Below are 22,483 nucleotides of genomic sequence, written 5' to 3'. Positions count from 1 at the left end.
ATTATGATGACAAACCCAACTCGTCATGTCTCATGTCTTGTTTCTTGATTGATACATACACGATTGATCAGCTCCTTAGACCGGGGGCGATGCCCCCTTCATGGCTTTCGCTTAATTTCGGTGAGGCTGAGCCACGAGCGAATAAGAGATATGCAACCCGTTTCATTGGGGATAAGTTGAATTGACAATGGATTTACGTCGGATGACTGCAGGCACTGCGATACCCACGTGAAGAACTGCACTTTCACTTTGATAAGGCCCATCTCCATTACCTACTGATGATGGACCAAAAAACGGACAACTTGATTGCCTGTCACCTTACCAGATTCAGCAAGCTCAATTATGGCGAACAATCTCAGTTGTGGTTGAGTAGGTAACGGATACAGAGTATGGAAAAATTGTGATTCATTCTGATTTCGCCTAGTAGGCTTAGATGTACGCGAATTGAGCTATTTGATATGCCTGTAGGCGAGGCAGATTGACACCCCCACTGCCGCCCATCACGGAGCCTCGCGGCGGCTACAGGCTTGTGCAGCAGTGGCGCAGCAGTCCTTGCCATCCATTATAACCAGCGGGCTCACGCTCAGCCAACCCCTCTTTATTTTCCCCTCTCGTGATTTCTTCAGTGCCGCATCGTCTGTCTTTGCTTAAATGGCACATTGCGCGAATCTTGAGTGCCGAGCTGCTAGCGACACGGTCTGCCACAGAGCGCAGCGATATCAACGACATGGACCCGTTGTCCTTGGCGGCTAGCGTTGCCGGGCTTATCAGCCTCGCCGATGTCGTCTTCAGATACGTTTACAAGTATGGAAAAGCCGCCGCTGGTGCCAAGCAAGAAGTGTTGGCCCTTTCTCAAGAAATCAACAATTTGTCCAGCCTCCTGCGTACGCTCGAGGCCCTGGCGAGTGACCTGGAGGATGGCGGCGATGAATTTAACCCTGCATTGAGGTCTCATCTTCTCGTCAACTGCAAAGATACGCTGGAAAAGATTAGAGGCAAGCTCAAGAAAGCGACCGACAGTTTCCAGGCTCGCTCCAAGCTTAGCGGAGTTACACGGCAGCTCAAATGGCCATTCGCAGCATCTGAAACAAAAGAGCTCATGGTCGAGATCTCACGGTATAAAGAAACCATGACGCTGGCAATTTCGTCTGATTCGATGCGGCAGCTACAACTCTCCCTTGCCAAGCAGGACGAGCACGGCAAGCAAATCGCTGCCATTCACACAATCACCAAGAGAATTGAAATCAATACTCAAATATTGGTCAACAATGAGAAGCGACGGGTGTTGGATTTCTTCATGCCGGCTGCGATCAATCCACAGAGTAACCTGGAACACAACATCAGGCTCAGACACCCAGTGACGGGCATGTGGCTCGTTGAATCAGACGACTTGACCAAGTGGATACAAACACCAGGCTCAAAGCTTTGGCTCAGCGGCATTCCAGGCGGAGGCAAAACAGTCTTGGCAGCTGCCGTAATTCAGGAAGCCCTCGCGAGAGGCTCACTCCAACACGGTGTGGCTTTCTTCTTCTGCGACTACAAGAATGAGGATACTTGGAAGCCCCTAAGCGTACTTGGTGCTATTGTATCTCAACTTGCTCGTCAAAAGGACGAGGCATTCGACATGCTCAAGGCATATTTTGATACCCTCCATCCCGAGAGAGGGCTTGAGAAGGCTGCCGACCTCGAGGAACTTCGACTGACGATTGCAAAGATGGCCGAGCTATTTGACCAGGTCACCGTCATCATTGACGGACTTGATGAGTGTGGCGATCAGACAGATGACGTTGTCGACAGCATAGCCGAGACTGCAGAAAATAGCCATCAGATCACTATCGCACTGTTCAGCCGGGACGAGATTAACATCAGACTACGTCTCGAAGATGAATTCAAGCATATCCCAATTGCAGCGACCACTGGAGACATTGACCTTTTCGTGGGTGCTGAGATCCAACAAAGAGTCCAGGCCGGGCGCTTCGGCACGCTTAGTACGGCACTGAAAGATGAAATACGAGAGAGACTAGTAGAAGGGGCAAATGGAATGTGAGCACATCAATTCGTTTCCAGGACATGACATAGCATCACGATCATGCTTAATAACCGACGATAGGTTTCGATGGGTCGTCTGCCAGCTGGACTACCTGGGCGAGTTTGCCACAGACACAGACCGCCGCCAGGCTCTACACGAACTGCCGCCCACGCTCCATGGCAGCTACATGAGATTGCTTGAAAGACTGAGCAGGCTCCCTGAAAGAATACAGTCACGAGTGCAAATGTGTCTCCAGTTTATTGCATCGAGTAACCATTTCATAAGCACGATCGGAACTCTTCGTCAGGCAGTTTCAGACTTCGCATCCACCGGCCCTCCTCTCGTCGAAACAAACTTGGTCTCAGAGCGGGAAATTGAATACAGATGCAGTAGCTTGATTCGAAAATCCAAAGACGGCAATTCCTTTGAGTTTGCTCACTTCTCAGTCAAAGAATTCCTAGAGAGTCCATCGATTTCGGAAAACCCCAAGTTTGCTGGGTACCACATCTCAAAACACCGGTATCAACAGCTACTAACCTCCCAATGCCTCAAACTGGTACACCTGAGCAACGTTTACGAGCAACAACACGGCACACCTCCGGATTTTTTGATTGAAGACCAAAAACAAAGCGGTCTCTACAGATACGCGTGTTCACATTGGCCATATGTCATACGAGAAGGCTTGGAAGATCCAAGCCTCGTGCAACTTTGTCATTCCTTGGTCAGCAGCACAAGCATGCAGACGATCAATAGTACAAGCATACAGTCAAACCTGCCTTTCTCTTGGAAGATATTTTTCAAATCGGCATTTGTCGAGTACTTGCGGTCCCGGTATTCCTCGGGCAGCAAATATCAACCGATCCGCGACCGCATCATATCGGAGGGAAAGCCTGAACAGTGGTTCGAGCCTTTACACTTGGCCGCTGCTCTCAATATGCCCGAGGTTTGCCTGTCACTGCTCAAGGCTGGTGCAAATCCCAATCACAGATGTCCTTACGGCACACCAATAGACCTGGCCATGCGCGCAATTTTAGCATTTATGCCCTGGGATTCGGCGTGGAATGAAGACGAACCGCAAGCGATGGGATGGGGACGGCCTCAGAAACATTGGAAAGTCATAAAACTTTTGGTTCCCGCGGTCACTCAGCGAAATCGCACGATTGAAATTCTTATCCAAGCAGGATCAGAATTATCACACGACAGAAATCCGGCCTTGGATTTGGGCAAAGAGTCCATCTTCTCAACAGTTTCTGTCATAGCCTCCCACACAAAGGACTTCAATCCTGTCGTACGGCTGATGTCCTTGGGTATTACCCCTAGCGACTCCGAATTAGATGCTCTGGAAGGTTATCTCAAGTATTGGAATATTGAAAAGAGCATACAAGGAGACAGCCAAGTCCGAGACCGATCCCTCTTTGACCTCCTTGTGTACCTGGACTCCACTGGTGCTTACGACTCTGCTTGGGGTATACGGATGGGCTCCATTGTCTGGAGTACAGCCAGCGCAGTTGGTAGCGCGTTCACAAAGGAGCGGAACCTCGGAATTATTGACACACGCATTTCCCTTTCCAAAGACGGATTGGTGCAGCAGGCTCTAGCAGCTATCCGCAGGGATGATAGTACAGCCTTGAAGACATGCTTAGACGACAACCGTCTCGACCTGTCGCAGGTCTATACCAATAGGGCAGACGTGAACATTACCATGGTAGAACTTGCCGCATTAGCCAATGCCGTCGGGTGTCTTGAGGTTCTGTTGGACTTTGGCTCCAACGCGGGTATTGATCATACCAGTGCTCCATCAACCAAGACCCTGATACGTCGTTGTATTAGATATCAAGCCCTAGGATCTTTGAGAATTCTGGTTGACCACGGTGCCTCTCTCTTGGCCGTGGACTCTGATGGTATGACGATTTTTCACATTTGCGCAAATGAATTTGGAAACTCCAATGTCGGCTTTTTCGGAGATGTCCTTGAAATTGATCCGCTTGCTACGGTCGCCGGCCTGGTTATGAGAATGCCAAATGGAGAAACCCCACTCGATCTGCTCTTATTGAGAAACAAAAACCACAAGGAGATAGAACAGATGACGCTTCTGCTAATGGACTGGTGCGATAAGATCCCTAAGTTCTGGTTAGAAGATCACCAACTATTCACAAATGCGGCAGCAATTGGCTCGGCTACCATTATACGTCGCCTATTAGACATGGGCGCCAAGCCGGAGCCTCTCGGGGCTAGCAACTTTCTTCCTTTGCATAACGTGAATGCGAGGGCAACCCTTGAATTTGTAAGGCTCCTTAAGAGTCTTCATGGAGAGGTTGCATGCGCGGTGAGAGCAAGGCCCGACATGTGTCTGCCGGTTGAATTGTACATCATGCATTGCGTACATGATGCTATACATCCGGACGAGGCCATTGTTCATGAGCTTCTCACACCAGAAGTCATTACACCGACAGATCCGACCATGGGTACACTCTGGCGTTTTTGTTGCGAGACCATACCGGTCAGCGCACTCAAATGGACCCAAAAGGCGAAATTAGATTATCTTGACGAGGACGAAAGACTGTCGGAACAACTTCTCTTAATGCTACAGCGTTTGGGCTGCATGGACGGATATGAAAAATCCTGTTCCCAGTCGGCACTGATTCCATTATTCAAGGGCGTGCTTGATGGCCTTGAGAGTGACTGGTTTTCAAACCCCACACTCTGTATCTCACCGAACGAGCCTGGTGGGATCACGCAATTGGCTTTCGACTCTACCAAATATTGGGATACAGCCAAAACATCACCTACCACAATTAGGCTCTTCAAACAAGCTATAGCGGACGGCCATGGCGAACTAGTCAGTGTTCTCTTGCGCAGAGGTGTAGACGTTCACCAGCGGCAGGATGGGGTTTCAGCAGTTGAGTTTCTTTGTCTGGAATCTCAAGTCATGACAAATCATGCAACGGCCAAAGGGAGAGGCATGATATCGGAAGTCTTGGATCATACGAACCTTGAAAGCTTGAATGAAGTCGAATTCAACAAGGGTAGATTGGGCCTGTTGCACATGATCACCTCTTGTGCCGAGCCCGGTCCTGCGTGGCTCATGAGCGAGCTTGTCAAGCGGGGGGTGGATATCGAGAGAAAATGCGCCACAACTCGACTGGAGACGCCTCTCCTATATCACTTGCATGAGAAATCGTTTGATGTTGCTCAACTTCTGGTGGAATTAGGCGCAAGTTATGGAAATCGGATGTCAATAGACAAGCGCATAGACGTCCCACAATTGGCGGCATATCGGGGGGCCCACACGTTTCTACAATTCCTGCTCGCACATTCAGTCAAAAACTCAATAGAAATTGTGTGGGACAGACCATGCGAGGAATCCTTCGAGGTCGACAAAGATGAAGATGACCACAAAGACGTGACTGCTCTACACTTCGCAGCGGAGGGAGGCAGTGTCGATTGTCTCCAACTATTCTATGATAAGGGACTCTTGAAGGAGTTTGAGCCTCGCACATCACGTGGGTGGACCCCGTTGCATTGTGCAGCAAGCAACGACTCCTTTGAAGCCATCGAATTTCTGGTATCCAAAGGAGCTAACGTTAACGCACTGGCCAACGACAAAAGCTCACCACTACACATTGCAGTTCGGTGTGGACACCTGGACTCTGTCAAGACTTTACTACGACTTGGAGCCATGAGGTCAAGAGACTCTCAAGCTATGACCCCAAGAGCGTATGCAGTTGGGTACAGTAACAGAGACATCATTGTTGTATGCCTTGACGAGGCCTTTGGGCCCGAAAGCGAGGTCATGCCCAGCACGGTACCCTGGAGTGGAATGAAGCATATTTTCCAAAGTCTTGAGACTGCAATCGAGCGTGACGATGTAGAAGAGTGCAAGAGGTTACAGAACCTTGGGTGTCCCTTGAACGCCAGCATGCCTAGCTGTCATGGCTGCTCTCCTCTCATGGTTAGTTTAGCATTTCGTAGCAGAAAGGTCGCTGGTTGGATGCTAGAAAATGGAGCGAGCACTTTGAAGGTAAAGTGTGATGGGCATAGTGATAGTGGAAACTATGCAACCGAAATTGCCGCTGAGACGAAAGAGTTGACGACCGTCTTACCACATTTTCTAGAAAGACATCACGATGAGGGGGGCGACTTGATCTTCGGAGATGAGTATCCTTTGCATTACGCTGTCTACAACAAGAACATCGCAGCAGTAGAATTAATTCTTCGGCATGTGGAGGACAACAAGTCATACATGGGGTGAGTTCGTCGCTACTGCATATTTTCAATGGTTGACTTGTTAACGTCCAATACAGAAGAAGGGCCCAGCTGGACCCTGAGCTGGTCAAATCGACCATTATCAACCGTTTAGGTATGGTTGAAGACAAAGATACAACACCACTTCATCTAGCCGTAGAGAACAAGGATTTGGACATGATATCGCTTCTCGTGGAGAACGGAGCTAGAATAGATGCACTTGACGATGTCTTCGGGGCACCGTTGAGCTATACAAGCTCGGAACCTGTGGCAATCCGGCTAGTTGAGCTGGGTGCTTCACTTGGGCCTCTTTATGAGGACAATTCGTTATTTCCCAAGCTATTCCACCGCCGAGCCACAAAGCATGATACCATCTCTTCATTGGAAGAACCAATCTTCAGCGGGTTCCAAGGCAGGTATTTATGGATATACCCATCGTCGACTCCGTTCCAGATGGATGCGGCTCTCATGCTTACATCTAGAGGACATGATATAAACCACGACCGTGGCGTGGGACAAAGTCTCATGCACGAATTAATTTGCGGAGACACATCGTCGAGCTTGGTATTGCACAACAGAGACCTAGGACTCGACAAGACGACTCCATTTCCGTGGCATCTGCTTCCCAGTCCGTTTGTTGATATCGCCTTCCTGGTGACACGCTTCCGACATTTCCGCCGTTTACTCTCGACTGATGACTTTACAAGGATCATGAATATGCAGCCGGACCGTGGTATCAGTCCCCTTTGCTGGGCGGCGCGTATGAACCGTCTCGACATCATGGACCATTGCCTCGAGATGGGTGCCAACATTGACTTTGAAGGTATGCCTTTCGGCTCAGCCCTCATGGTTGCATGTTCTTACGGGCAATTGGACTCTGTGAAGTTCTTGGTTCGCCGTGGGGCACAAACGTCCTATATTGGACAAAATGGCCCCGTCAACGTGATGAAGCGGACACAGTCCACCATTGTAAGACAATGGCTGCTCGTTGGTAGGTTCAATGAGCAGAAAAGGATTACGTCGGCCGGGTATGAAACAGCGGCCAACTGGAGTGATTGTGTACTACGCCCATGGAGCGGCATCAGAGAAGCGAGGTTGATGCTGACGGGCAGACGTGAAATGCTGCCGCACGAGAGCTCCTTTGATTACGCAAAGAAACTAGCGACGATAAGAAGGGATATGAGAGGGAAAATTGTGCCAGACTTGATCAGATAGGCGAGGAATAGACTGTGATAATATGCATAGAGACTGCTTTGGTTATGTACTGTATACAAGACAAGATTGATCAACTTAGAAGCAAGGACCAGCAAATCGACTTCGTCGCAAAGGGCTCTGATCGACAACAGCTTAGGACAGGCGTCTATGCTGCTTCTTCCTCTTGAAGATACTATTCATGAACGATGATCTGGAGGCGCGACTACGTACTGTGTCGTGAATTGTAATTTCTGTCATTGTGCAAAATGCCAGCTTTTTTTACCAACTACCTTAATTTACCGCGTGTAGCGGTTAAAAGTCTAGACTTTCGAATGCTGAACCGACTTCGCCAGAGTTTACTCATTTGGGCTGGGGCCAGAAAGGGAAACCCACCCCTGAACTCAGCCCAGCGGCCGATGTGACAGGGCCTTGCATCAAGACGACCCTGAGGGGCGAGGAACGGTGTGAGCATTCTTGGTACGGGCCTGAGGGCTGTATGGCACGAGCGGCCGCTGGGGGAGGGTATAAAAGGTGGGTATTAAAGCTAAAACACGTAGGATCGTCGAAAAATCGTGCTTCTTTTTTCCCCTTCTGGTAGAAGCTGAAAAAAAAAAAAAAAAAAAAGAGTAGAAGACCCGGGCATGGGGAACACTAGAAGATATGACACGTAGGGCCCCGGAAGGAACAATAGATGTTCGCGTCGAAGGATTCCGACTACGTACGTACGCACAACGGCCGCACTCTTGTAAGTAAGCAGTCCGTGCCCATGGAGAAAGGACTGGTTATATCCGGTGTGTAGTACAGAATAGTTTGTCCCTTTTTTAGTGAGAGGCTTGATATAGGGCTGAGTTGGCAAGAAAATCAGCTTCTGCGCCGTCTCCCCGACCAATAAAGTGTGGTCCGGTGGTTTGGATCATTGCCTGTTACTACCCTGTGTGTTGTATTATTAGGGGGCAAAGGGGGGGCATGAAAGAAAGAATTGGACGATTGGTTCCGACTGGACCATTGAAATTCAGCGCCATGCTCATTCAAGAGGTTAGCTGATGAAGCTGAGCATCCAAGATGAGTGTCCAGAGACGGGCTTCGCGGTTCTCGAGCGGTCATGGCCCCCAAAGCCAATATATTTTGGGTTTGCACGTACTTCGTAATAAGGTGCGTCTGGGCAGGCATAGCATAATGGTGTGTGCCGGTCTTGGTCTCGTCTCATTGCCATCGTCGCTCACGACCCGACAGGCTGATCCATCTCGGACTCTCATAATTTGCAACATTTCTCCATGAGGAAAGATGACGGGGATGACTCAGTGACAATGGGGGGTTTTGGGGGGCAGCAAGCAGCCACAAAACAAGCCTCTTCCCGACAGCCCATAATTTCTCCACGGCATCAAAAGTTCTTCTGATGGGCTGGTTCTCTCTTGGTCGTCTCCAACGGCTGGGCAATGACAGCAGGGCTTGGGGGTTCTGTTTTTGGCTCAATAGTCTCGCTTGTCCCCATTTCCCGAGCCAGCGAATGAGGCTCTTGGGAAGCAGAAGATCATTTGTTCGTGGTCAATTTCCAGAGAGTGGATAGTGTAATGCAACGGTCGTTTGTGCGCTAAAGAATTTAGCGTCTGGTCTCTCATGAACCCTCACCATTCACCTTATTCAATCCGATTCCACTTTTCTTTTTCGCTTGCGGTCAACCGTCGGCCGACTGGAACCGATGGCGCTCGACGACACTGTCTGTCTGCGTTCTACCATGTATTTTATTAGCCAAACAAGGCCTTAATGTTATTCATGAAGGAAGTTCTGATGGATTTTGAGCCGCTGGTCCTCTTGGAACGACGATACAGCTTCGACTCGAATAACAGGTTTTGTCAACGGATGAGGAGCACCAAGATAACCCTTGGTCGAGCGGCAGGCAACGCCACCGCCGACGAACTACCGGCTCGAGCCGTTGGATGATGGGTCCATTACCTGCCAAATGGCAAACACGAACAAGTCTACTACGAGCTAGGGCCTCCCCTTCAGTACAAAGTCCCTCCTGGGATCCCCAGTTCGATTAAAGCCATGAGAGCGTGGCCCCCCAGGTCCCCCAGTCCTTTCCAAAAGATCCCAAACCCCAGGAAAGGATTGTGCCAGGTCCTCTCACTCATTCGTGGAATCATGGATCACCCCCTTGGCTAGAAGGCGAAAAAACCTGACGCCATCATGCAATCAAGGTCAATATTTGTGATTCTTCAGCGACTCGCAGAACCAGGGATAAGGATTCAGGTCTTCGGCACACTCCATATCCTGTGCAGATGGGCGTAGTAAGGGTGCATGTACCGTTCGAGACTAGGAATGCTATAGCGTGGAGACGGGTAAAAGAAACAGTGTACGAGTTACAGTATGGTGATCAGCAGAGATGCCATCACGAAGGACAAGTCGCCCGTGGGCATGCAATTCAACAATTTGCACAATTCTTCAGCGTTCATCTTCCAGGCCCGCACACATGGTACCCTACTGTTGCTCCTCCCCGACTCCCGGCCTCTTTAGACATGTGGAAAGGGAAAGTCGGCTACAAGCCTGCCACGGTGGGATGCATTGTGGATTCTGGGCGCGTTCTGCGCCGCACAGATGCAGATATTGTGACCAGGGTTTGCGGCTCGCAAAGAGAATCCCCTGATATGCAACGCATGCACTACTGTGTGCGCAGTAGGTAGTATACCTACTTGCGGGTTCGCAAATCCGAGAAGGATGGACCTTTTCTCGGCACTTTATCTTCTAGTTTCGCTGATGCAAGAGACGTTCTGTACCTTGCCTCAACATCTCTCTACCATCGCACGGGCTCCAATCCCTCTGAACATACTGGAAAGCGAAGGGGTGATTTTATCGAGATATCGTCGCAAAGCATGTCGTCCACTACGGCCGTCTCGACGACGGCGACCGTGACCGCGGCGACCGTGCAGGCCTTGACAACCGAATTCAAGGCGCCTACGACGTGCTACTCGATGCAATTGACTCAATTATCGTCACCTGGATGGGAGATATGGCTCAATGAGCCGCAACCAGTGCCGGGCACCGTCTATCCAGACTGCTACCCGACTGAGTTCATCGATGGTTACACCAGCATCGCCAACGCGTCGTCTTCAATTGCACCTATGATGAGCCCACTGGTGGCGCCTGAGAACTGGGTTACCGCCTATGAGCAGGACAACGGCTACATCGCATTATGCCCAAGGTGCGTGAGAATAAGCCATCAAGGAATCCGCACAGCGCGCGTGACTTCCAATATCCATGATGGAGACTCTGGATGATGGATCGTTGGCGTCATCTCGTCATCTTCCAGAGTATCATCAAATCTGTCCCCGGACTTGATTGCTGACCAGCAATGATCTTTTAGTGGCTTTCTCATCCACATGATCGATGACCCAATAGACACCAATAGGCCAGCTTATGGAGCAACATGTTATAGCGATTTCACGGCAGGACATACAGTCACAGTGAGCGGGTACGACACGCAGGGCTTCACCGGCACCAACCTCTTTAATCCAAAGTCAACGGACCAGGCATTCGCTCACGTGATTGAGGGAAAGAAATTGACCTCATCAATCGTAAGTAAAGAAGCTTTGACGTACCACTCAATTGGGTGTGTAAATCATGCCTGAGGCCACGCATCTAACATGAGTCCTATCAGACGGCGGCAGCCACAACTACAACTTCAGACTCTACTACATCCACCGCGCAAACGTCTGGTGCATCGGCCACGAGTACGAGCTCATCAGATTCATCAAGCTCGTCGAGTTCAGTGAGCGGAGGTACCATTGCCGGGGCCGTGATCGGCTCCATCGCTGGTGTGGCTTTGATCGCTGCCGCCCTCTTCTTCCTTCTCCGCCGCCGAAAAGGCCCAGCCGCCTCGGCCCCGGAAGCTGGAGGACAAGGCCACAGTGCTGTCGAGATGGGCGAATCCAGCACAGCTCAAGGAAGTCCTTACCAGGAAAATTACGCCTTCAAGAACGCGGCCATCAAGGATTATTCGACAGCTCCAAGTCACGCTTCTGCCATCAGCCCTACCTCGCCATACGGCCAGATGCACTACGGTCAAGCGATGTCCGACGGAAACTATGCCGAGCTTCCCGCACATAACCTGTCCGAGCTCGAGACGCCGCCTGGACCTACATCGGCATCGAGGGAACTGGATACCGGATATATGGGAAGCGAGCTACATAGCAACCACCAAAACCATCCTCCGTCATCTCCGCACTGAGAGGCACGCGATTCTCGTGAGGGATTTCAGCATACAATTCAGTTGATGTACAAATTGGACTACACCCTGTAACTCAATGCAAATGATGGCTTTGGGATTTCTGTGTTCGGCTGCTGTCAGAGCAGTGGGCATCTTACGTGGTATTCCTGTGATGGACATGAGTATATTGCCCAAAATGTGGCAAATGGCGTTTTGAGCGAAGCGGATTTGGTTCTTGGATACCTTTTAATTTTTTTTTTGGAAGTCTGTATTAAAAACACTACAAAGCGAGATATTTGCCTTGCCCTCCATTATACATACGGAACTCACGTCCAGATGAGGACGGATAGTCGATATACAAGGCTTGAGATAGTGCACCACGAATTACAGGACCATGGACATTGTAGTACACACATGTATCCAGTGACTGATGGTCGACGAGACTTTTGATGACACTGCAACTCTTTCTCACAGTACCTACCTACCCATAATAGGTACGAACCTGATTCTTCAAGTACTGTTTAAAAGCTAAAATGACCCAAATCTCTGCATAGTTGTGCTGCTGACAAGATACAGCTTCTACAATTACTATTCTCACCAACTCAAGTCCATCCATGCTCGTTGCGTGCGGGGCCAAATTCCAAACACAGCCATGGCTGCTTCTTTCAGTCACATTGCCATCATCGGTGGCGGCCTCGCAGGAGCCACATTAGCGAATGCCCTCGTTCAGAGATCCCATCTACAGACATCTACGAGTCGCGGCCCAAATTTTCTGAACGCGGTGCTGCCATAGGATTAGCTACAAACTGTGAGCAAGCTCTGGCAGAGATGATCTCGTCGGCAAAGGCCATGTTGGAAAAAGCCGGTGCCGCCACCATGAACTCTTCGTCAACCATGTTGGTAGATTTGAAGATCTGATTTATTGCACGCCACTCAATCATGGCAGAGGAAACGATCAGAGATCTTCTACTGTTTCATATTTTCATATTCTGTCTCAAGCGCTTATCTAATCTGTCTCGAGCCCGCGAGTCGAGTCGGGCCGGCTACATGGACTGCAAACCATCACCACGACTTGACCGTGGGACGTTCATTCTCAAGTGAACTGGTAAGTCAAGCGGGGACGTGAGCCCAGGCCTCAATCTCTATTCTCATGCCCTCGAGCGAGAGCTTCTCAATGCCAAACACAGATACCAGCGGCGAATGGTCGGGGAACCACTTTTTCAAGTTCTCAAACAGAAACTCTTGAGCCTCATCCTGCAGCGGAGCGAGATAGATGACGAGTTTGTAGACCTGGGACATTCCCTTGCCGCCGATATCAATAAGGGCGTGATTAACATTGTCAAAGGCCTGTCAAGAACATGGTCAGAACCAAAGCATAGCAAAGGCGCGCCGTCGGTGTTTGGAAAAAATGGATTTATACCGACCCTATCATACTCCTCCTTGAGGTCCTCGGAAACCTTGCTGGTCTCGCGGTCCCAGCCACCTTGCCCGGAAATAGTAATGACCTCTCCGCTCAGGGGGTAACGGGCAGACTGTGACATGTTGGCGACGTCTTTGGCTCCCTCGCCATGCTTGGAGTACGCGGCGTATCTGAGGTGAGACATGTTTGCTTGATTTTCAACAATGTGAGGCGTCTTGGTCGAGATGTGTGATTTGATGGTATCAATTGCCTGTAAGGGGCCGTCTTATATAGACCATGGTATCAAGAACGGTGAAGGCTCTCGATACCAATTTACTATTGCCTTTGATTCCTCATGTTTTCTCCAGTTTCATGGCTTTAGCCCATTTCACCAAATTCCTCTCCTTTGAGTCAAGAGCCAGCGATCAACTAGACCTGCATGCACTAGAATGTAAGCTGAGCTGATGATACTTGAAGGCCTAAACGCCTATAATAAAGTGTGCACTACTGCATACTAGTAAGCCCATACGGGAAGGGCCGCCTTTGAGCGCGTGAAATCAGATTTATAAGCAAGTTTGGAATCAAATCAGAGGCCCGGTGTTGATCTGCCATCACGATCTGCCAATGATGTTCATGGAAACTCTCTCCCAATGCTAGCCAGCCCCCCCCCCCCCCCACCAAAATCCAAGACCAACACTCAGAATCACGTTCGTAATCAAACCGCTAAACTCTAATGAGCAGCAACTAAAGAAGCCATAGAAAGCCCGCATTGTAAGGCTTACCCGGATTAGATGAAACTGGCAATAGATTTGTTGACTCAACATGCATACATACTACATTGCACGTAGCCTTAAGTGAGGAGTTATGTAGATTCTTGGCATGAAGTCAGCACCGTCCATAGCGGATCTATTCTTTTGGCCTTTGTGTGAGTGTATGGTCCAAAATTTAGGGGCTCAAAAACACACGATGGAGAGCGACTAAAAAGGAGTATTAAGCAAGATTTGATTTCTAAGTACAGATCAAAAATCATTATGCGATTTGCTTTCCAGAAGTGACTGCATGATCGATTTGCTATGTTACCTCTCTAACAGTACTTGAAGTGGCATTATTGAATAGGCTACCCCATTATACTTGTACAAGGTCTATCCTCCTTCCCTCCTTTGAGGTTTCTCATTTCCATGCCACTTGCAATATCGAAAGCGACGAAGGTCTGACTCTCCAGATCTGTAGCATTCCACACTGGTCGGGTACAAATCGGATGCTCACCTGACAGGACAGACGCATAGTATAGACTCCACTGAGTGGTGTATAGTGTGCTACTATAAGAGTTCCTTATCTGCCTTATCAGGCTGTGCCACCCAGGAGCGACGGGGATACATCATTCGGGAATCTAGGTATGAGAGGCGCGGGGGACTTCTTGAGTCGGGCGTATCATATCCCTTGATTGAATTGCGCTGCAGATAGAATATGTACGAGTTTACCAGGGGTCTATTGCTGTGCCACCTGCATTCACACCACTCCTCCTCTCTTGATTAGTAGCCGTATCCAAGAACTGCGAATCACTCATTTCAAGTACTACAGCATAATAGCTGACTACTTTACTTGTGCGTGTAAATACGGACATGGCTGACAAAATAACATTACACGCGGCCATTACCACACGGCACTCGACGCGCGTCTTTCTCCCCAAGCCTGTTCCACGCAGCATCCTCGACGAGGCACTGGATCTCGCGAGGTACAGCCCGTCCAATACCAATATCCAACCGTGGCGCCTCTTTGTCTTGGCAGGTCAACCTCTAAAACAGCTCAAGACGGCCGTCTTTGCAGCCGCCAGCGCAACCGAGGAGCCCCTGCGCGCCATTCCACCGCTGCCAGCGCATTTGGAACCTCTACGCAAGGCCCTCGGCGCCCAGGTCTACGGCGCGGGCTTTGGTGTCGAGTGGAGCGACAGGATCGGCCGACGAGAGGCCGTGCTGCGCATGTTTGAGTTTTTTGACGCACCCGTTGCCGCCGTCGTGTGTGTGGATGAGGAGCTCGGCCGGCCCGATGCTCTGAGTGTGGGCATGTATCTGCAGACGCTGCTGCTGGCGCTCACGGCGCGAGGGGTCGGATCTTGCGCCGAGGTCGCGGTCGCTGGGTATGCCGATTTGATCAAACAGGAAGTGTGTATTCCTGATAACTTGGCCGTCATCTGCGGCCTCGCGATTGGTTATGAGGACCCTGAACATGCTGTGAATAAAATCCGTCCTGGGCGCCTGCCGGTGAGCGAGACGACGGTCATGATTGGCTTTGAGAATCAAGAGTAAATGAAACAGAACATTCTCTTCATTACAGATATGCACAAGTACGTAGATCAGAACTGAATTACATGCCAGACACAAATGGCCCGACCAAGTGAACCATGACCAAGGTCAAGCTACATGAACAAATACGGCCAGTGAATGGGCCCGAAAATACAAAGTCATTCCTCAAAGTCATTCCTGGGGACAACCACATCAGCTGGTGGAATACCGCCGTTGAATACCTGAACACGATTGCTTAGGAACGAGTCCTTCAGCCACTGCCAGTTGGTCCATCATCTGCCGTGCGGTTCTCGCTGGTATGGATTGTCTGCATCTCCTCCTTTCCCTCGCCATTCTCGTTCTCCTCTCCTGCCTTTTCCTCAACTTCTTTCTGCCTGACAAGCTCTTCCAAATGATCCACAGTCTCAAGGAACAATTGTTGGCCCCGCTCCCAGAGTTCAATCTGCCACTTTGGAAAACGTCGAGAACCGACGGCATGCTTTCGCCATTTTCCCTCTGGTGTAGAACCCCCAAACAGACCAGGAAATGTGTCCATGACATCTTGAGGTGTGGGTTGCTCTCGCAGTCTTTGTAGAGTAGCAGACGGGTCATTCTTGGGGCTGTCGTTTGCCGGATCATTCTTGACGAAAAGAATCTTCAGGTGGCGAAGGATCTTCCCCTGGTTATCTGTGGACATTACGGCTTCCACAGGTTCCCAGGAACGCTCCCGCAAACCATTTTTTGATTTAAGAGATGTGTTTTCGACGTCCACTTCAATGTTTGGTCCGCTCCATCTGATACCGTGAATGTCAAGCTTGGACCAAGTCAAGATGCCCTCTCCATCGTATTTTCTTCTGGCTCTTTGGATGACTCCATGCTCGTCGATCAAGTCCTTCTTACACTTCTGTCTTGTCCGGCTTGAGATCTGGCCCCAGCTACTGTTGATTCGGTCGAGCGTTGTCCGTTCTTCGCCAGGGAAATCAACCCTGGCAAAGATGGTAGCTTGGCGGACTTGTTCCTGAGTAACCGTTTCGTTGGACCTATTTCCGTCACGCTGCCAATACTCCCTCAAGGAAGCGACCGCCTGCTTGGCATTATTCAGCAGCTCCTGTTCTGCAGGATGAAATTGGGGTTCATCTGCTACGGCCGCTCGTAGCGGCTGCTGGTCACTCAGGTCGACGAATAGATTCACCTCGCGATAGCCGATGACTGAGAAGTACAAGACTGGCTTTATGAAGGAGATCCTTCTTAGGCTCGGACAAGGACTGTCAGATGCTGCAGCCGCAACCAGCCTTCGGAGAAAGGAGGCCACGACTGGGATGATTGTGAATAAGCCAAGTCTGTCAACAGGTATGACAATCTTTAGCCGGCGAAGACCTTGGCACTGGCTGAGCAAGGTGAGTGCGTGCTGCAAGGAGGCACCTTGATGACGTGTAGGCGCATCCTCCGTCTCTGGAAACAACACAGCAAGCTCGTCCTCGTCGATGCGGACAGTCATATTTGAAAGGAATGCCCGTCGCTCTGGTGCTATTGCAGCCAAGAATGTCAAAAGGTCTTCCGGGCGTCTGCAGTAGAGTTCGTTGACGCGGTAGAAGATGCCATGAACCTGAAGATCAATGTAGATTTGTCGACTGACCAATTCAAGATCAGTAATGACTACGTTGTTCTTCTGGAGTGCGTCAAGGTAATCCGATCTCCAGCGAAACTTGTTCGATCGCTCCTTTACTTGTTGCACATGAACAATTGCCTTCGCCAGGGCGTATTCGTAAATCTTGAGGCGAATCTCAATGGGTAGCTGGAGAAAGGGAACCGCTGCATTTTGACGGCTCTTGGTCAAGTGTGGATGGGAGGGATCTCCCAAGTCTATAAGTTTGACCATGGTTACGATGTTCAAGAGTTTTGATGCCAAGGATCAAACCTGTCTGCATATATGTTAGAGAGAATATGGCTAAGTCAAGGGATGGTAATCTTAGAGTGCAAAATGAGGAGGAGAAAGGCGCCGGTGCCGGCGCAGGTGAGGAGAAAGACACGATCTTGTGAGAGTCGCCGAGGCTCGTACCTTCAACTTGGAAGAGATGATCTCTGTGTTTTTTTGTACCACCATGCGATTGAGGGCAGTGATCCAAGGTCGCCGGTATCTCGGGGCTGCGACGAGTATGTGATCAACTTCCCGCCGCCGTTTGAACCGGTAGATGATGGGTAGGATAGTCGGCGCGACGATGCGCAGTGATGCGAATGGCGATGGGGAGGGAGATGAGATCGACGACGGGATGGTTAGAGGATCGAGTTGCTTCACTATTGTCAAGTGAAAGAGTGAAATGAAATAAAAGAGAGAAGACAAGGGTGCTTTAACGAGAAGAGAACAAATGCGATGCTACGCTCTTTCCGTCTGTTCAAAGCGCCGCGTGCTTCTCGTTGACTGTTGATCGAGTCACCAGATGTGTTCTGCAAATACTTGTTGACGGTGTTGAAGCTTGCACCTTGAGCTGCTCGCCGCACAAGTAATAGGGGAAGGAGCTTGAAAATGGAAAGAGACGCTGGATTTTGTGCCTCTGCCGTGGGCGTGGCGTAGAATTTCTTTGTAGGCAAACGCACCGCTTCACGCAAGGCTGTTATCGATTGTTCGAAGAGCAGTACTCTCGACGCCCAACAGATTGTTGGCTGCTGGCACGCGTTTGCATGATGAAGAAGATAGCCAGTGATAGATCTTGAAACTCGACTCTGGTACTGGAGGAGATGCGCCGCATGTAAGTCCGGTTGAGCCGTTCTCTGCAATCATTTACTTCTTTACTTCACATTTTGATTGTGGCGAGTTGCTGATTCGCTAACGAGACTCTTGTAAAGCATGAGTCACGACGGAGTCGTAAATATCATGTACATGATGATGATGTATTTTGCTTGAATACCTAAGCTAGCTGTCATAGATTAATGCTACCTGCAAGACTTAGTAGGCGCGGTCCGGCCAGGCATCAAACAAGCCCTCGTGAATTGTTATGTTCTCGAACGTGACTTCGCCCTCTCCTTCATGAAAGAAGCGAAGTTCAGTTGATGAGGCATACCAAGAGCTGTCGCATCCAAGTTAGCAAGTGTTGAATCTACAATCACAACCAGGTCAAGCAAGAGTTTCCAAGAACTTACCGTGCCCACGTGCTCAAAACGAATCGATCATTGGCGTGAATTTCGACCACTGCGTTATCAACCACAATAGTCAATTTGAGTACTTCTACTGTCGCCTCGCCATCTTGCGCAATATCGAAAAGACGGAGCCGTCCATATTCATTCCGGGAGTCAATGTCATTGGTAGTCTCGGCGGCAGCACTGGTGTTGGCTCGGTCAACCATGATGGACTCGTTGCTGAACTGGTAGTAGATACTTGTGCTCTCATACTCGGAAGCGAGTATCTGGAATCCTGCCTTGACATCACCGCCCCGGACTGACTGCGGGACAGTGATCGAGGCCTCGAGGACAAAGAATTTGGATTGGGGAGATTGTTGGAATGGTATCACGGCGGAAGAGTTCAGAGTACGGCTGTCTTCCTGGAAGCTCTCACCCTCCAAGAGGGCTGCAAGCGACTCTCTCACAATGGTTTGCCTAAGGGTGGAAAGGTCCACAACGCCCGACTCATTTCGGCTTGTTTTCCATGATCCGACCTCTCGAGCGAGTTCATTGTCCACAACGTTGCAAATCTTTCCGATGCTGAGCTCTCGGGGCAAAAGAAGGGCGCCGGTCCAATTCTGCTGGTTGGTAGCCGGGTCCAAGGTGCCATAGTAGTCTCCAGTGAGCCACGTGGTAGAGATGAACCGATCCGGAGCGCCGCTCGCATTGGACGGCTTCGAGTCTGCTCGGACAACCTGTCCATGGGTCGCATAGGCCGAGTGTCCCCATTCCAACTTTCCCGCATATGAAGGAATGAATTTGACCTCGCCGTCCTCGATTGTCACGTCACCCGAGACCCACAGCGCGTCCCTGAAATCAGACACTTGGGGCACAATGGGTGCTAGTGACCACTCGGCTCCCAGGGTGGTGAAGAATGCTCCGTCATCACTGTAGCCTTCTTCGTCCAGTGTGAAGATGTTGGATACCTCAAAGTTGAAGCCCCAACGGCCCGCCCAGTTGCCACTTCCCCATGTCGTGTTGGCGACCTCGTGCCACCATTGGCCAAGCTCCTCCCAGTACTGGAACTCGGGGTCATACTGGCGGTAAAGGAACTGACTTGGACCGTCGCCGTGTACGCCTCCCGAGATGACAAGGTACCACGTACCGTCAGTGCTGTTGAGGAGTGTATCGAGCTGTGTGCTTTGAAAGGCGTAGGGATCCCGAAATCCTGTCACGTTAACGGCAAAGGGAGGTCCTGGGATAACTGGCCCTTGCTCCAGCTTGGTAAAGTTCTTGCCGTCGTCATAGGATACAGCGAGAGACTGTGTCTCGCTTCCACGAGTATAAGCAATGGTCCACTGGATGGGCAAATACGAAACGGAGGTGTATAGAAACGTTGGTTTTCCGTCCACGCCCACGTTGATGACGGTGCCGTCGAATACGGCCACCGGATCATTCAGTCCTCCCGCCTCGATGAAGGGGGCGCCATCTGCATTCAAGTCCTTGTATGTGACAAGGTCATCCGTGGTCGCCCCCGAAGCACCATCGTGAAGCCAGCCGAAATGGACAGTGCCCGTCTCGGCATCTACATAGTGGGCGCAGGGGTCTCCAATCTGTCCAAAGGGAGGCAGTATGTGAGCGCGAGGCCGCCAAGTCTCGAATAGAGAACCATTGGCGAGTGTGGACAGGTTGGGAGGCGCGGAATTGTAGTCTATACCTGCCTGGCCGAGTGCTCCGGCAGCAAAGAAGACGAGGGACCACATGGTTGGGTGCTACCTTGGGAAGAACTGAACAGCGGCTTCAGACTCATCGGCAGTAAAGAAGACAAGTGCTCACGACCAAGCATACCTACCTACCTACCTACCTACTAGGCACCGTGCCTCCAACTTATAGTTCTAAAAGATTGAATCATCCCCGCCTTTGTATCCACTGAAGTCATGATGAGCCTATGCCATGGAATTAGGAAAAGATGGAAAACTAGCGAAAAAAGCGCCATTTATTAGATATTGCAGTGCCAGTACAGGCTTGGCATGACGATTGGTCCGTCTTCTGAGCACTACTACCACAATAGAATCAAGGACGTACTGGGGACGCTCCGTCGCTAAGACTTCCGACTCCCGGTTCCCGCCCAAGTCAACCCCGGACCCAAGTCACCCCACGGTGGGGTCACTGTCGGTCCTAATTTCCAGCGATGTTTTACTCCACACAATGTTTACCTACTCCCCAGACTCTCCGTACACGCAGTGCGGGGAGTAAGTCCAAGGCGTGGACAGGAGAGGGCCTTCTCAGGTGCTCTTTTACTTCGAAAAACACGGAATGTCATTGTATGCGATGATACTTGGATAAGACTTGCCCAGACGTCTTTGGGGAAACCAAGTCCAGACCAGCACTCGCCTCGACTATGGCGACTTGGTCTTGACCAGCTTGAGGGTGTTGCAGAAAGAAGATGTCAGGAGGAGATAAAGCGTTTGAAAAGGAACAAGTCTACCGGTCTAATTTCCCTACGACCGTAATAAATCACGCTGACATGTCTTCTGCTAATGCTGCCTGCGACCTCTTCCAATCGTCAAAGGGTGATTAATTATTGGACCAAATGACTTTGTTCTCTTCAACAAACTCCTCAAAGCTCTTTGGAGCATGACCCGTTACTTTTTCGATAGCATCGCTTGTTGCCATTTCCGAGTTTTTAGATGCTGAGAGTTCTAGTCGCGTCAAGAACCGAGCAAAGTAGTCCGACAGACCAGCTTGGACCAAGCCTTGAATCCGGCTTGCTTCGTCGAGCTTGACATGCTCGATTCTACGCCCGAGGACTTTGGAGAGTTTCTCGGCAATCTATAAATGTATTTCTCGTCAGTACAAACCTTTTTAAGAGAGGATCGGTTATAGGTAGTGTGGTCGCACCAGATCATAAGTCAGGTTCTCAGGTCCAAGAACCTTGAAGTCGCAATTGTAGGACTTTTCCACTGTCAAAGCGTGTACAGCTACTTTGGCAATATCATCAGCGCTAACAAATGGAATCTTTCCGTCCTGGGTAGCGGTAAAGATTTTGTTGGACTTGCTGATGGTAAATGCGCTACCCGGCTCAAGCAGATTCTCTGAATAAAAGTTACTGTCAGCGAAAGTCGAATGTAAAAGATTTGCGCATACCCATGAACCAAGACGGGCGAAGTACACAATACTCAACACCAGACTGGATAAAATGCTCCCAAACTCTTCCCATGCCGTCTTTGCCAATCGCAGCCGACATGCCAGCGCATAAAACGAATCGCTTGACGCCGTGGTTCTCGGCCGCAAAATCCACGAACTTGTTCATGGAAACCCAAGGTTCACTGATCCGAGGTTCCATTAGGTAGACGGCTTCGATATGCGTATCACGGCTGAAGGGCTCTCTCCAGGTCGACTCATCGCCCATATCAAATTTGATCAAAGGTTTCTCACGGTCATGCGACGCAGCATGAGATAGAGGACCTTGGCGCGAACCTAGCAGGAAGGGTTTCTTGTCAGCGGCCAACAGCGCCGCAATGCGTGTGGCCGTTTTGCCGCTACCGCCCGTGAGGAGAATCGTCATGTTGGATAGAGAGGATCTTCGTTACTTGTAAAGCTTGTATGGAGGATATAATTTTGATAAAAATCTTTGATGGAGAATATCAAGAAGAAGACGGAATATGAACAAGAAATGAAACAATCGCAATATGCCGCCTACGTTATAATTATACTGCGCCTTTACTAGCACAGCACTTGAAGTCATCTTTCAAAAAACATTATAATCAATCATCAGCTTCTCCGTATTGTATGAAGTTCCATCATACTATGGTAGACTCGGTTATCTCCACCAGTCACGTCCGAGGCGATCGATCCGAGAGGCTATAGATACTCCATATTTACCCTAAAATCTAGACGCGGCGATAGTCGGATTTTGGGCCGAGACAGGCCGCAGAACTTCGGATCTCAGTCGGCCGACCGGATCCGAAGCTAATGGGTGGTGTAGGATTCTTAGTGAGCCGCATAGGTATTGAGCGTCTTCATGATAGCGC

General features: G+C 50.1%; 7 protein-coding genes across 7 annotated transcripts; 3 read left to right on the top strand and 4 right to left on the bottom strand.

Annotated features, from left to right (window-relative positions):
- Positions 1-727: 727 nt before the first annotated feature.
- On the top strand, positions 728-7,489 carry PFICI_09017 (uncharacterized protein; the record flags this gene model as incomplete). Its single annotated transcript, XM_007837598.1, has 3 exons — positions 728-2,043; positions 2,111-6,277; positions 6,334-7,489. The coding sequence occupies 3 exons, from the start codon at positions 728-730 to the stop codon at positions 7,487-7,489; spliced, it is 6,639 nt and encodes a 2,212-aa protein (XP_007835789.1).
- A 2,849-nt stretch (positions 7,490-10,338) lies between these two features.
- Positions 10,339-11,693, top strand: PFICI_09016 (uncharacterized protein; the record flags this gene model as incomplete). Its single annotated transcript, XM_007837597.1, has 3 exons — positions 10,339-10,667; positions 10,830-11,040; positions 11,124-11,693. 3 exons carry the CDS (start codon positions 10,339-10,341, stop codon positions 11,691-11,693), a joined length of 1,110 nt encoding a protein of 369 aa, XP_007835788.1.
- A 1,089-nt stretch (positions 11,694-12,782) lies between these two features.
- PFICI_09015 (uncharacterized protein) lies at positions 12,783-13,276 on the bottom strand (the record flags this gene model as incomplete). The annotated part of the gene is made up of 2 exons (XM_007837596.1): positions 12,783-13,019; positions 13,097-13,276. The coding sequence occupies 2 exons, from the start codon at positions 13,274-13,276 to the stop codon at positions 12,783-12,785; spliced, it is 417 nt and encodes a 138-aa protein (XP_007835787.1).
- A 1,417-nt stretch (positions 13,277-14,693) lies between these two features.
- PFICI_09014 (uncharacterized protein) lies at positions 14,694-15,377 on the top strand (the record flags this gene model as incomplete). The annotated part of the gene is made up of 1 exon (XM_007837595.1): positions 14,694-15,377. One exon carries the CDS (start codon positions 14,694-14,696, stop codon positions 15,375-15,377), a length of 684 nt encoding a protein of 227 aa, XP_007835786.1.
- A 247-nt stretch (positions 15,378-15,624) lies between these two features.
- Positions 15,625-17,232, bottom strand: PFICI_09013 (uncharacterized protein; the record flags this gene model as incomplete). Its single annotated transcript, XM_007837594.1, has 1 exon — positions 15,625-17,232. One exon carries the CDS (start codon positions 17,230-17,232, stop codon positions 15,625-15,627), a length of 1,608 nt encoding a protein of 535 aa, XP_007835785.1.
- Positions 17,233-18,297: 1,065 nt separating this feature from the next.
- Positions 18,298-20,212, bottom strand: PFICI_09012 (uncharacterized protein; the record flags this gene model as incomplete). Its single annotated transcript, XM_007837593.1, has 2 exons — positions 18,298-18,418; positions 18,492-20,212. 2 exons carry the CDS (start codon positions 20,210-20,212, stop codon positions 18,298-18,300), a joined length of 1,842 nt encoding a protein of 613 aa, XP_007835784.1.
- Positions 20,213-21,026: 814 nt separating this feature from the next.
- On the bottom strand, positions 21,027-22,017 carry PFICI_09011 (uncharacterized protein; the record flags this gene model as incomplete). Its single annotated transcript, XM_007837592.1, has 3 exons — positions 21,027-21,281; positions 21,351-21,544; positions 21,597-22,017. The coding sequence occupies 3 exons, from the start codon at positions 22,015-22,017 to the stop codon at positions 21,027-21,029; spliced, it is 870 nt and encodes a 289-aa protein (XP_007835783.1).
- Positions 22,018-22,483: the final 466 nt, after the last annotated feature.

Source organism: Pestalotiopsis fici (genome assembly GCF_000516985.1).
Source record: "Pestalotiopsis fici W106-1 unplaced genomic scaffold PFICI_Scf_6, whole genome shotgun sequence".
NCBI classification, from domain to species: domain Eukaryota; kingdom Fungi; phylum Ascomycota; class Sordariomycetes; order Amphisphaeriales; family Sporocadaceae; genus Pestalotiopsis; species Pestalotiopsis fici.
Note: the sequence above shows the minus strand (reverse complement) of the source record. Positions and strands in the feature narration are given on the sequence as shown.